The 13,329-nt window shown below is 53.9% G+C and overlaps 3 protein-coding genes across 3 annotated transcripts; 2 read left to right on the top strand and 1 right to left on the bottom strand.

Moving 5' to 3' along the window:
- Positions 1-258: 258 nt before the first annotated feature.
- Positions 259-1,847, top strand: CORC01_11750 (DEAD/DEAH box helicase; the record flags this gene model as incomplete). Its single annotated transcript, XM_022623372.1, has 4 exons — positions 259-476; positions 531-1,016; positions 1,066-1,303; positions 1,356-1,847. The coding sequence occupies 4 exons, from the start codon at positions 259-261 to the stop codon at positions 1,845-1,847; spliced, it is 1,434 nt and encodes a 477-aa protein (XP_022470125.1).
- A 1,996-nt stretch (positions 1,848-3,843) lies between these two features.
- Positions 3,844-7,326, top strand: CORC01_11749 (uncharacterized protein; the record flags this gene model as incomplete). Its single annotated transcript, XM_022623371.1, has 3 exons — positions 3,844-3,867; positions 3,924-4,233; positions 4,289-7,326. The coding sequence occupies 3 exons, from the start codon at positions 3,844-3,846 to the stop codon at positions 7,324-7,326; spliced, it is 3,372 nt and encodes a 1,123-aa protein (XP_022470124.1).
- Positions 7,327-7,686: 360 nt separating this feature from the next.
- CORC01_11748 (uncharacterized protein) lies at positions 7,687-12,301 on the bottom strand (the record flags this gene model as incomplete). Its single annotated transcript, XM_022623370.1, has 6 exons — positions 7,687-7,707; positions 8,066-8,421; positions 8,506-9,407; positions 9,479-9,512; positions 9,814-11,738; positions 11,829-12,301. The coding sequence occupies 6 exons, from the start codon at positions 12,299-12,301 to the stop codon at positions 7,687-7,689; spliced, it is 3,711 nt and encodes a 1,236-aa protein (XP_022470123.1).
- Between the last annotated feature and the right edge of the window lie 1,028 nt (positions 12,302-13,329).

The raw sequence follows: 13,329 nt of genomic DNA, 5'->3' as shown, positions 1-13,329 counted from the left end.
GTAAGTCAATCCGCCATCCTGCCTACAATCTCCGATTATGATTCAATTTCCTGCCCTAATCTCTTTTCTTGCTACCGCTAATTTGTGGTTGAAGCCGCACAGGTGACGGGTGACCATACCGCTCCCCCCCTAACTACTACCATCCACCGTCGACAGAACGGCCGAGTAAGACTCCCGACTGTCGCAGCTTAATATAGACACGATCTCTAATGCTCCTCCCCCAGACTCCACCTACGACCGCGCGCATCCCCAGCAAAGATGGCCGACCTTGCTAGTCGCATCACTGAGCCTGCCGCCGAGGGCGCGGCTCAGGAAGCCCAGGAGGCTCAGATTCCCCAAGTTGACGGGAATGTTGAGGCTCTTGGTGGATCTGGTCTCATTGAGAATACTTACGATGTCGATGTCAAGCTGGGCGATCTCCAGTCCGACCAGAACAGCACTCTATACTCGGCTTCAACCTTCGCCGATATGAACCTGTAAGTCCACAGTCGAGTCACTCGCATCCAGGTTTCTAATCCGTTATGGTGCAGGCGCGAGGAAATTCTTCGCGGTCTTCTTTCTCTCAACTACCAAAAGCCCTCCAAGATCCAGGAGAAGGCTCTTCCCTTGATGCTGTCCGACCCTCCTCGAAATATGATTGCCCAGTCGCAATCCGGAACCGGCAAGACCGCTGCCTTCGTCGTTACGACCTTGTCGCGAGTCGATTTCACCGAGCTCGAGCAGCCCCAGGCTTTGATGCTGGCTCCCAGTCGCGAGCTTGCTCGTCAGATTGAGGGCGTTGTCGGCAAAATCGGCAGCTTCTGCGAAGGTCTTAGAGTTGCTGCAGCTCTTCCTGGTGCATTGGAGCGCAATGCCCCTGTCAGAGCCAATGTCATCGTTGGAACACCTGGTACCGTTATGGACATCATCCGCAGACGTCAGCTGGATGTTACGAAGCTTCGGCTCCTCGTCATTGACGAGGCCGATAACATGCTGGACCAGCAAGGCCTCGGCGAGCAGTGTCTCCGAGTCAAGAAGTAAGACGACCTTTAGATTTCTTGCAGAGAAAATTGCTAATTATATCAGCATGCTGCCCCCCGACATTCAGATCCTCCTGTTCTCCGCCACCTTCCCAGACAAGGTCATGGGCTTCGCCGAGAAGTTTGCGCCCAAGGCTGATCAGATCCGTCTGAAGCACACCGAGCTCACCGTCAAGGGCATTTCCCAGATGTACATCGATTGTCCTACCGAGCAGGACAAGTATGAAGTGCTAGTGAAGCTGTACGGTCTCATGACCATTGGCTCCTCCGTCATCTTCGTCAAGGTGAGACTAGCGAAATCCTGTGGCTGAAACCAGACTAACGACACAAATTCAGACTCGTGAAAGTGCGGATGAGATTAAGCGGAGGATGGAAGCTGACGGTCATCGTGTATCCGCTCTCCACGGTGCCAAGGATGGCCCAGAGCGCGATCGTCTTTTGGAGGAATTCAGAACCGGCCAGTCCAAGGTCCTTCTCACCACCAACGTTTTGGCCCGCGGCATCGATGTGTCCAGTGTCTCCATGGTCATCAACTACGACATCCCCATGAAGGGACGTGGAGATTCGGAGCCTGACCCCGAGACCTACCTGCACCGCATTGGCCGCACGGGACGTTTCGGCCGCATCGGTGTGAGCATCAGTTTCGTCTACGATAAGAAGAGCTTCTACGCTCTCAAGAATATCGCAGATATGTACGAGATCGATCTCGTTCAGTTGGATGCCAACGACTGGGACCAGACAGAGGAAGACGTGCAGAAGGTCATCAAGTCCAACCGTGCCAAGGCTGCATTCGCTCCCAGCGCGACCGATGCCAGCGTCAAGGCGTAGCACTAATGTGTCGCTCAAGAAATCGTAGATGGAGAGACGGTGTTTGAAGTGAGAAGAGGGCTGCGGCAGACAAACCTGGCAAATGGCCACGTGCGCCTGTTCTTCAAGGTTGTCACTCTCGGATAGGATGTGAATCTGGAAGGCTTCGGATGAGCCCACAAGCCTCTCAGCGGAGGCTACGAAAAAATGAGATACCATGAAATGGAGACAATGGAAATTCCTGAACGCTAATAACACTCGTCAGACTGGTCATCTGGATCGGCCAATCCAAAAACCTCGATCCCGTGTACTTGATGGCTTCAGCTGGAAATCAGCTAATGATGACTAGGGTGAAATCCAACGACAATCTTAGTGTGGTCTGATATTGGCGGCTACAAAAGAGCCAGACACTAGACCTTCGGAATGGTCGGTAGGAGGCGAGGTTGCGTTGGGGGTGGCTAAGCTGCAGCAGTTCGCATCACAACTCAGCGGCCACAATGGTGCACACTCATGAGAACTGCACGAGCTGACTTCGACAAATGCGACGGTGCCGAGAGGACTCGGAGTCTACAAATGACTAAGAAGTCGGTATGTCGCATCCATGCCTCATGGCGGTTTGTCGGCGTTGGAGAAGCGTGTCAAGCTCAGTCGCGGTACCCAGTCCAGAGCAACAGCACTCGCTCATGTCGCATGAAGAGCTCCTATCGTCTTAGGACGGCAGAGTCAATCACAGCCATCAATTTCGAAGTTATGATTTTCGAAACGAAGGAGGCGGTCACACCATTGGAAGGATATTGAACAACAACTGGCCAGCGACTACGTCTGACACTCGACCAGCATGCTTGGCTCAGTTTGACAGCTCATTGGCCTGGGATGCCTCTGATCTGCATCACGTGATGCGGTCGATGTTTTGGCGCCCGGCTTCGGGGCGGTTCGCCTCAACGTCTTTAGGGGCACTTGTTCGGTCTCCGCGCTTAAGAGGAGACTGGGCGCCTAAATTCGGGGGCGATGCGGGAGCACCTCAGCCACTCAATGTACATACATCTGTTCAACATGCGCAACCTCATTGGATATTCGACCTTCTAGGTTTGGTATGATGGCATGCAGGAGGTGTTGCACTCTGGCCTGGCCCGCCACACAACTCTGAATCTGAGATGCAACTTGCAAACCTCCCCCCAAACCCAAAATAGAGCAACTCGCCCAACCAACCAGCTGGGATGTCAGCCGCCCGAAACGGAATCGGATAGCCCCCGGATTGTCTGGCCTTCGTCATTTCAAGAAATCCCCAGCAGCGGCTCGCGAGCAGACCGGGCCGTTGTGGATGTGACTGCAGGAACCGCATCCAACCCTGCAGGTTGGCGGCATAGTGAGGCAGGACATTGGACTGCCTACCCGTCGTCCACTTTCGTCGCAACGAGATTTCTGGCGTTTCCGGATGGAGTCACAGGAAAAGCGAAGCGAAGCGCGGTTGAGAGGCATCAAGTGAGCGTCAGCGTTCCAGTATGACGGAAGAGGCACCAGTGTTCCCTTCTTCCAACTTCCCTACGTCAACCTTCTTTCTCCGTCTGTCTTGGGACGTCTCCATTCATGTATGAACAGTTACATGCCCGCTGCTGAGCCCCAAGGCCGTCTGTTCTCATTTTTAGCTTTTTCTCAGCTTCTTCTTTTACACTTTGCATTTTGGTCGCATGGAATAGCCTCTTTCTTTTCTGGTCCCTTCTCTTCGGCTGAACCTTTCCGCAGCTGATGCTCTTGGAATAATCGGATGATACTCCATCCACCGAACCTTTTTGTTTCTCTTATATGCTTTACGATATTGAGATGCGGGTCGTCTCTTAATAACCTAATAAGAACGCACTCTCTATAGGTTCGTTCCCCGGATTGTCGATCATCCCATCCCAACCAGGCTGATACGCGGTCCTGCTTTTGAAGTCATTGATATCCAGGCCCTTTGTGCCTGCTTGCCTGTGTTATTCACTGACGTCTTACCAGACTTAGTTGGTTGTCGGCAGACCGTATGAAGGATGGGACCTTCATCCAAGTAAGTCTACTTCTTACCTGTCCTTGATTTTAGTGATGTTGACTTGAAATACTCAGATGTCCTCCCGTACCATGGCCCTCAAGCCTATTCTTTGGACACTCTCACTCACATTGTCGGCCTCCCTTACTGCGGCGACGTCGTTCAACCTGTCGAGCGAAATTACGAGATTTGTACCGACGTGCGCCCGTGAATGCTTCCGCTCCCATCTGAGTGCCAACTACGACATCAATACCTGTGGCAGTGCTCCCTCTTTGCAATGTCTTTGTGCCAATGTTGGATTCTCAGGCCTTACCATAGGCGAAGGTGCTTTGCAGTGTATTGTTGCCGAGAAGAGCATTGGTTTCTGTCGCGACAGTGACGCGCCACGTACGTATTCCATGTCGTTTGGAGTCAATCGTGAGCAAAATCTGACCTGGAGTAGAGACTGTAATCGAAGCAGCATACCTAATGTGCTCGAACCAACCGGGAGCTATACAGCCCACGCACACAGCCATCATTGCGACGTTGATTCTTCCCACTTCTGGAGGCATCATTCTCGTGCCTCCAAGGACAACCACAACAAGCACCATATCAACGTCGACAAGTCATCTAACGACTTCGATCCCGACGACTCTCATCTCGGCAACAGGCACACCGTCCATCCCAAATACGTTCACAACTTTGACTACCTCGACTACATTCCAAGCTTCGATCACGAGCAGCAATATCACACCGCCGCCTGTGCCGCCATCATCCACGGCAACCCCATCCGCATCTGTGACCGCAGTCCCAGGAGCTGAGGGTGCCAGCTCCGGTGCCTCCAAGAGCTTAGGCACCGCCCAAGTGGCAGGTCTCGCGGTCGGTATCGCAGCCGCCGTTGGCATTGCTATTCTCGCAATATGTTTTGCCTGCCGCAGGCGCAGAAAGGACTATCCGGATGAAAAGACGGGCTTCTTCCCCGTGCGAGAGAAGGACTCCTGGGAGTTTCACCCGCAAGATGGCCCGGCCAATATCTTCCACATCTCCCCGCCTGTCCACCATGCGCAATCCCCTTCCCCACCGCCGCCGCGCCCGCCCCCGGCAGCACGCACTCGGACCAGTCGCCGCATGAGCTGGTGGCCCGGCGCAATTGGCCTTGCCGTATCCCGACCAGAGAGCACATTGGCTCTCCGTCCTTCACCTCAGCAGCAGAATCGTCCAACGTCACGCCTCCTCCCAGCAAAACCATCCCTTTTGTCGCCAAAACCGGTCCTCTCCCTCAAAATTCCCGAAATAGACCTAACCCCTTCGTCGCTCCCGAGGCCTCAGGGGCACAGTGCGTCTGCGCCGACAAACTCCCAGATCTTCAAGACGGCCAAGCTCACAGCGCCTCCAAAGAGCCACTACAATGCCCGCGAAAGCACAATGACGGAATTCGAAGAAGATGACGCCATCACCTCGGCCCGTTCGGCTCGCTCAAACAACATCTGGAGACCGCCTTCGGCGACGGTGGGCAACAGTAACGTTCCAAAGTCCGCCACGTACTACGTCGCCGACAAGAACGGCAACTGGGTACTTGGGGATCCCAAGAGCGCTACTCATATGGCACAGATCGCCGAGCTCGATGCCTCGGGTGCGAGCCAGGGAGGCGGTGCGAAAGCTAAGCCCTCATATGCCGAGTCCGCAATGCTCGCGGCTACGGCTACGACAGCAGGCATGGGTCACGGCGCCGGGAGCCCCGTCGCCCCCTCCGCTGCGCGGATGATGCCACCGCCCCCGGTTCTTCTCCCGCCGGCAGAGATCGTTCAAACCGATGCCCTTGCGGCCCCGCCCACGGCTCACCAATCCCGACCCTCGAGCGTTTACTTTCCAGCCAACACGCGACCCAACACGGTCATCCAGAACAGTGCTCCTCCCCCGTCTGCCAGAGCACCTCACCCGGTGCCAAGCATGTCCTTCTCCCACCCGGAACCACCACGCCGCCGAAGCAATTCTCTCGGCCGCCGTAGCTCCTCAAAGTCGAAGTCCGCAGGGTCAGGCACCGCTCCTCTTCCCGCTGCATCGGTTTCCACGGGCGCGGGTAACGCACCACAGCGGTCCGACAGCCACGACTCCCATGCATCGGCCACGACGATTGCCTCTTCCGTCGCGAGCGTCGAAGCCGAGCCCGTGATCGAGCAAAGCAGTCTGTCGCCCGTCTTCGAGTCACCGACCTCAAAGGGATCCCCAGGCGTCGGCCACTCACCCGTCTCCTACCCTGTCATCCCCGGCCGCGTCAGCTCCAAGCCTCGCTACGATAACCTCCGCCATCTGGCTCCTCCGACCCGACCTTTTGCTGCGTTTCCCGCAGGACAACCCAGCCCCACGCTGGGGATGATGCAGCAGCAGCAGCAGCAGTTGCAGCAGTTGCAGTCGCAGCAGCCCAGAAACGGACCGGATATGGCCAGCTACGACGTCTCCCGCAAACCTGTCGGGACTCGCCCGCGCCCAACCGGTCCCGCCGCCGACCCGAGCAGGATCGCCACCGGATCACCCTCGCTCCGCCTAGTGACCCCTTCCCCTCCCCCGTCCTCCTCCGAGAATAGAAACAAGGACCAAGGCCTCCAGCAAGAACCCCATTGGAAGCCCGCGCAAACCCAGAGGCCGCCGCAGATGAGACCGCTCTACCCGCCGCCTCTGAACCCCAAACGCCCCAAGCTCGAGCGCAACGATGACGTCCACCCGCAACCGCAGGCGGCCACAGTTCAGCAGGCGCCGCTCACCCTGGAGCCTCAGTCGGCTACCGTCCACAAGGCGCTCTGGGGGAACCTCCCACCTCCCACCCAGCAGCAGCAACAACAACAGCCAGCTCTCTACTCAGGTCTCCCGTCACAGCAGCCTCAGCAGACTCAACGACAGCAGCAGAAGCAGCAGCAACAGCTGAACCAATCATCCTTCCAACAACGCCAACGCCGCCGCTCACAGCAAAACCGCCAATCCATTCAACAACCCCTTCCCCCCAAATCCCCACCCCCGAAACAGCCCCTCCCCGAAAGACCGTCTTCCGCCTCCCCGTCACCGCACCACATCGCATCCCAAGCCATACGACCAATCTCGACAACAGCACCGGCGCCAGCACCACCGGCATCGTCAACCATACAACCAATACCACCCGGCCCCCCGCGTCATCCATCCTCAACAGCCTCCCCGTCAATAGCAACCCCCTCAACAGCATCCTCCCTCCTCTCCAAACGCCTCGGCTCCGAACGCGCCGCCGCCCTCGTCCTTCCCAACGCCGGCCTCCGCCACAGCCCCAACTGGAGGCCCTACCGGCCTGGAGGAGCCGGGGACGGAACAGACTTGTTGCTGTCGCCAGACGCCGCCCTCTTCCCCACACCCCCAGGCCTCTCATCCCGGAATGGTGGCGTCGGACGCGGAGGGCATCTGCCCGCTACGCCGACCTGGCATCCTAGACTGACGCCTACCCGACGGGGCGATGACTTATTTTTGAACGTGCAGTGATGAGGAGGATGAGGCTGGACGGCGCCTCCTCCCAAGGGATGAGAACATACGGAAAGAACCCAAAAAAAACATTTTCCTTTAATTTTCTCATACATGACGAAGACAAAGATCATTTCTATACCCACTCTCTTTACGAGGTTGACTATCTTTTTTTCCCCCCCATTCCAACCACTTGTATCAGTAGCACGCTTTTCCTTTTTCACTACTCTCTTTAGATGTGATAATATCGGCAAGTCGCAGCAAAAACGGACGTAGAAGAAGAGACTCGGCAGATGACTCTTGCATTACCGGAGTTGGTTTCTGAAAAGAGGGTTTTCATTCTAGCTTTTCTATCATACTGTGTATACGAAGGTACATTAACTATGGATTCCAGTCGTTCTCCTAACAAGAGTGTTAGCTCGTAATCATAGGTGCTCTCGTGCAAGACCGCCCCGAAGACGGTCTCTTCTGCTCAAAGTGATCTTGTATGGAAGTGCTGCATTCTTTTCTCTCACTCCTCCTTGACTGTTTGGCCTCTGAGACATTCTCGTTCATTGTATACGTCGTCAGGCATTCGGGATCGGCGACCACCCGATGATAGTCTGTTCTCCATGGAAGCCATTTCAACAGAAGAGTGGCCACTTCCATCGCTTGTTGCGCTTCGATGATTTTGCCGCGAACGTGAGTTCCGGTCATGTTGGCTTCGCTGGCTTCGTTGACTTCGTTTGCTTCTTTGACTCCTCTGACTTCCTCTTCTCACGAGATCTTTGACATCATCAACGATATCACTCATGACATCGCTGATTTGGTCATCAAGTGCATCGATCCCAGCATCGAAAGCTTCTCGGTTGAGATGCTGGTTGGCGTCTACGAGTTTATTTCTCTTCCTGATCTCCGTGAATCGCGATAGACTCCCGAGCTCAAGAACGTTGACTCGCCGTGTCTTGCTGGTGGGATTGCCAACAATGAATGGGCGCCATGGCTCTTCCTCGGCGATGACATCTTTGTCGCCCATCACCCCGGTTGGCATTGAATAGCGACGTTTGATAGATTCTCTGCGCGCCGCTGTCCACCTATCCATCGCCTCGGTCTTGCTCTCCGGGATAATCACCACCTCTTTGAACCGAATCAGAGTCAAAGTTAGTATCATTGTCAAAATGAACAAGATGCCAGCTACAACTCCGGTCGCTGCTCTTTGACCTAGGTTTCTCTGAGCCATGCCGCCTAGTGCAGTTGCCCCAGCTGCAAATATGAATCCCAAGGTATGACAAACGGCAAACCCTGCAGTCACACGAGGGTACGAGGAGTAGTTCTTCTTCTTCTGTGCATTGTCCGAGTTACCCCGAGGCCGACCCGTCAATCCAGATTGCAGATCCGAGGTATCAAAGGTTTCCATGATGAGTCCGTTGCATTCTGAGATTGCCAGGCACGAGAGAAAGCCGATAGCAGCGGCGACGATGGCAGGCGCGACTGGATGCATCGGTGGGCCCGTTGAAACCAAAGTATAGATAATCCCAGCGAGTGGGAGACCTATGGCAAAGATGGATCGACGAAGGAGGTGTGATGTCCACGTTACCTGCTTGTCGAATGTCATGCGGCTGGTATTGACTTGGGTATGCCTCGCTCTGGAAAAGTAACTGGCCTTTTGGAACGGGATAGCAGCGAGCGCGCCAAATGCTATTGCAGAGACCATGAGTCCGACGAAGGGTGATCGCATTCGGTAAAACCTCGAAGTCAGTGAGCCCAACAAGACGATAATGAGAACCACTTGAGCGTAAATCCAACCAGAATAGACAGCCATGACAGCGAAGCCAGGCTGTCGAAGCATCTCGAAGCAAAGAGCGATGCCATGATACAACTCCTGTCCCCACCACCTGGGTCCAGTCTTGACACGGTGCATCATGATCTCGCCGCGAGCAACCCGCCGCGAGATATCCGTGCCAGTCCTGACTTCAACAACCGATCGCCGAAACGCCGAGCGACGCACTTCTGGACACAAAGTGTTTAGTAAAAGGGCGATTGCAGTCAGAGCGATGCTGACGTAGAATCCGAAATCCGGTGGGAGTTGATCGATGACCGCAGCGCCAATGAGGAAGCCAAAGCTGAGGGAGGCAATATAGCAACATGTCCAGATACCGAGCCAGACTCCCATGCCTCCTCCATGCCTCCTTACATCAGAGTCGTCCACGACTTCTTGGTGGGGATTACTGCTCATGAGAGATGCACCAAAAAGATCTGTTAGTATTGAGTGGAAATTCATGCTCGCGAAACCGAGGCAGACACCCATGAAGCCTCGCGGGACCAACAACGCCATTCTCTATCCGGTGAGGTTGTAGAATCTTTGAGCACTGACAGCCAAGGCCTGGGGAAAAAGAAGTGGCATGGACAAAATCAGACCAGTTGTGATGTACGGCTTACGCCCGTGAACGAGGGGAAGTGGCCAACAAAAGAAAGTCGGAATAGCCATCCCAAGAAAACAGCCCACATTGCCATTGATGATTGAGTGACTTGTGTCTAGAATATAGTACTGCAGTGAAGGTACTAAGCCGGCATAGATGCCGATTATCATGCCGATGAGCGCTGTACTGATGCAGGCTACTGTTGCGATGGCTCTCTTCCGAACTGGTGACCAGTCTCGAGCGATAGGCTGACGTCGATTCGACTTGACTAGGCTGAAGGCCTGCACACCACGCAGACTGACATGAGACTTGCCGTGCAAGCTGACACCTCGTGGATTTCGAATCGGACGTCCAGCCAAGTCATCCTGAGGAAGATTGTCCTCGCCGGTATTGCGAGATATAAAAGGTACCCGCTTCGTGCTTGCCCGGGGTCGAGCTGGCTTGTTGCCTTCTTGAGCTTGATTTCGAGTCGACAAGTTGACTGCAGAGGATTCATCGGATCCGTCCATGCTAGACTCTGAACCTGTCGGGAGTTGCTCGACGATCTCCTTCGGACTTGTGTGCTTCGATTTCTTTCCATTCTTGCTCCTTTTCCTGCTCGAAATTCTGTCTGGCACAGGCGCAGCTTGTCGAGACCGCGTTTTGTATCTGCGATTAGTTTTCTTGACAATTGACGGTTTCTTGTGGTCAAGCATGTTCTCAAGTTCTACCGTCTGCGGAGTGAGAGAGATATTGCGGTAGAGATCGTCTACAAAACTGATTCCTGGTTGCCCAGCATGCGGAAATGTAGCAGCGCGCTTGAAAAGTGTTTTTTTTGATATACTGTTGTCGTTTAAGTCGATATCAGAAAACTGTAAGGAGTTATCATAGGCCGCCGCTTCCGTTGAGACATGGCGCGGGGGTTGCACAGATTCTGGAGACTTTGCCTCTTCGTCGTCAGCAACTCGAGAAGCCAGCGTTAAAGCTTCTTGAAGGAGCCGTTCTAACTCTCCAAAGGTACTTTGGAAGAAGCCTTGCTCAACATCAGAAGGTGGGAGGGTCGGGTGGCGAGTCATCTTCCGAGGGATTGGACTTTGTTCCCTAGAGGCCTTCAATGAAATATAGGACGCTCTTTTGACCTTGGACGGCTTTTCTGTCAACTTGGCGGTATGAGCCTCAGGGTTCTTCAACAAATGCCGAAGCCACTGAGTAGTGCGCTTATAGTCGATGGTGCTTGCTCGGGAGCGAGATGTGCTTTCGGAACGTGGCTTGGGAACTCTGGTGGACCCATCACTTGCCGATTCATCTGAACCGACAGCGAAGTACGCATCTTGGTTTTTCCGCTTGCCATTTTCGGATTCGTCACTAAAAGGCCGAACCTTTGAGACGCTTTGATGTCCAGCGTGGTGATTCAGCTCGGGGGGTTCCTGGGCAAAGGGACGCACCTTGGAGACTGGTATGTTGGCCGATCCGTCTCTGTTCTCCTCGATGACTGTCGATTTGTTGATATATCTTTCGGGCAGCAGGTGTTCCTTGGCCGGGTCAAACGGCCGTACCTTGGAAACTCCGAGAGGAGAGTGCTGTTGGCGACCTATGCTGGGGTACTGGAAGGTTGGTAGATTGAAAGCTGGCCGAACCTTCATGGCATGACTGTGTCCATCATGTTTTGGGACGGTGACTTCGACTGTGGAGAGACAGAGATCATCTCCAGTCATGGCTCGGCGAACCTTGGCATGGACAACTTCCGCCTGCGAAGAAGCAGATGACGTCAACGAGGATAAGCTGGATGTCTCTGGTAGCTGAGCAACAGGTTGTCCAGGCACACCAGTGTTGCAAAAGTCGGCACCTTTCAGGAGGCCGCGATGGTGGGCCTTGGTGTGAGATTCGTCCGGGTGGATTAGAGGATCAACACAAACAGTTTCCCGGGGGAAGTAGGGGTCGAAATTGGTCGTGTTCTCCATGAGATGCTGAGGGATAGTTGGTGCAGGATTATCTACCATCTGTGTAGGCGAAAACTTCCTTGATGGGATGGCAATCTTCGACTTGTTCTCGTGGCTAGTCACATCTTTTTGCGTGTTCTGTAGTTGACTCTCACTGACTTGCCGACTGAGGACTGGGGGCACAGGTAGGTCTCTGTCAACTAACATCGGGCGTCCGGAGGCGGTCTTTAGGAGCGCATGTCGAAAGCTACCACTTTTTGCCGAAGAAAAACTTGAAGCGACATCCTTTTCGGGCTTCTTCAGCGACATGTCCCTCATAGAATGTTGAGCGCTAGGTAGGGGTGTGTCTTCAAAGTCAACAGTAGCGTTAGATGGCTCTCGAATTCGAGTTGTAGTAACTTTGGTCGGGTGGAAGAAGTTTGATAGCATTGCTGGCTTCTCGGCGGCCGTGCGGTTCAGCGCGAGGTCGGCCTGGGAAGGGCAGCAGAAATCGATTCGGATGTTGGTCGGCGGTGAATCTGAAGAGCGAGATCTGAGGCTGCGAGACGTCTCGGTAAGTTTGTCCGCGGAACTGTAGCGTCGCAAAGCCGTTTGCTTGTAGGCCGACGTATTGGGATCTGTGAGTCGCTGGACTTCGGTCGGTGGCGTTAGGGATCGGGTCCTCGTGGCCTCAGACATGGAAGTTCAAAATAAAGAATGCATGAGCATTTGAAGAGCGTACTAATGATAAAAATTCCTTCTGGAGGATCGAGAGCTGATAGGAAAGTTCCTCACGATAGGGGGTTGAGGAACTGGGGAGGTCGTCGAGAGGGCGGTGGTGTTGACGAGAGAAATGGGCGGTTCAACAGATGAGTGCGCGTGGTCGTCGATATCAACTTGACCAGCCCCTTCTACAAGCACCGTCATCTGGCTATATCAACTCCTTCCGCCATTGAAATATGAATTTATGGAGATCACATGGTGGCGGATATCAATCGTACCTTCCATCTTCAATATAAACTACCTAGGTGCCCTGTACCACCTTGGGTAGGTACCAAGATGAATCAACAACAGGAAGATTAAGGTAAGTAGTCAGCTACTTATATACTTCTGAAACTGGAAAGGAGAGGAAAAAACATTCAAGTCAAATTAGTGCATGTTTTCTGCCGTATCCTCTCAATGTTGATTCTGGCGGAATCTCGTACGCATTCCACTCCATCTACCGCTTGGCTTGCGTCGAATGATGAAGGATTTCGAATTGTTTTCCTTGGCCCTGGCAAGTGCTCGGGCCTCGATCACCTATGCTGAAAATCCTGCAGCTCTGATTATGTCTTCGACTGATGAATTACTAGGCCAGGTTGATATCAGGTAGGTGGCCGGATGACTCATGCGGCGAGCCCTTGGCTCAATGCTCACGGATTTAACCTCTATCAACTCGTCTTAGTGTATCAGCGACATTATAAATGAGCCAGGTGACAGTGATCTCAAAGGTCGATGAACCAGATCCCCTCAAATCGCTAACTTTTCTTGACACGAACCACGACGATAGCCCATCAACAAAGCTGCTTAGAGAGGTAAGCAGGCCCCAGTTTCCTCCTCCTACGCAAGACACACCAAGCAAGGATGATATTGGATTTTTACTCGCCGTACTGAATTTACATTGAGGATGCCGTCTGTGGCACCGGTTTCGCCTACTTTCTGATTTCTTGGATCTTGAGAGCCTGCTC

The sequence above is a fragment of the Colletotrichum orchidophilum genome (assembly GCF_001831195.1).
Source record: "Colletotrichum orchidophilum strain IMI 309357 chromosome Unknown Scaffold_132.1, whole genome shotgun sequence".
NCBI lineage: Eukaryota > Fungi > Ascomycota > Sordariomycetes > Glomerellales > Glomerellaceae > Colletotrichum > Colletotrichum orchidophilum.
Note: the sequence above shows the minus strand (reverse complement) of the source record. Positions and strands in the feature narration are given on the sequence as shown.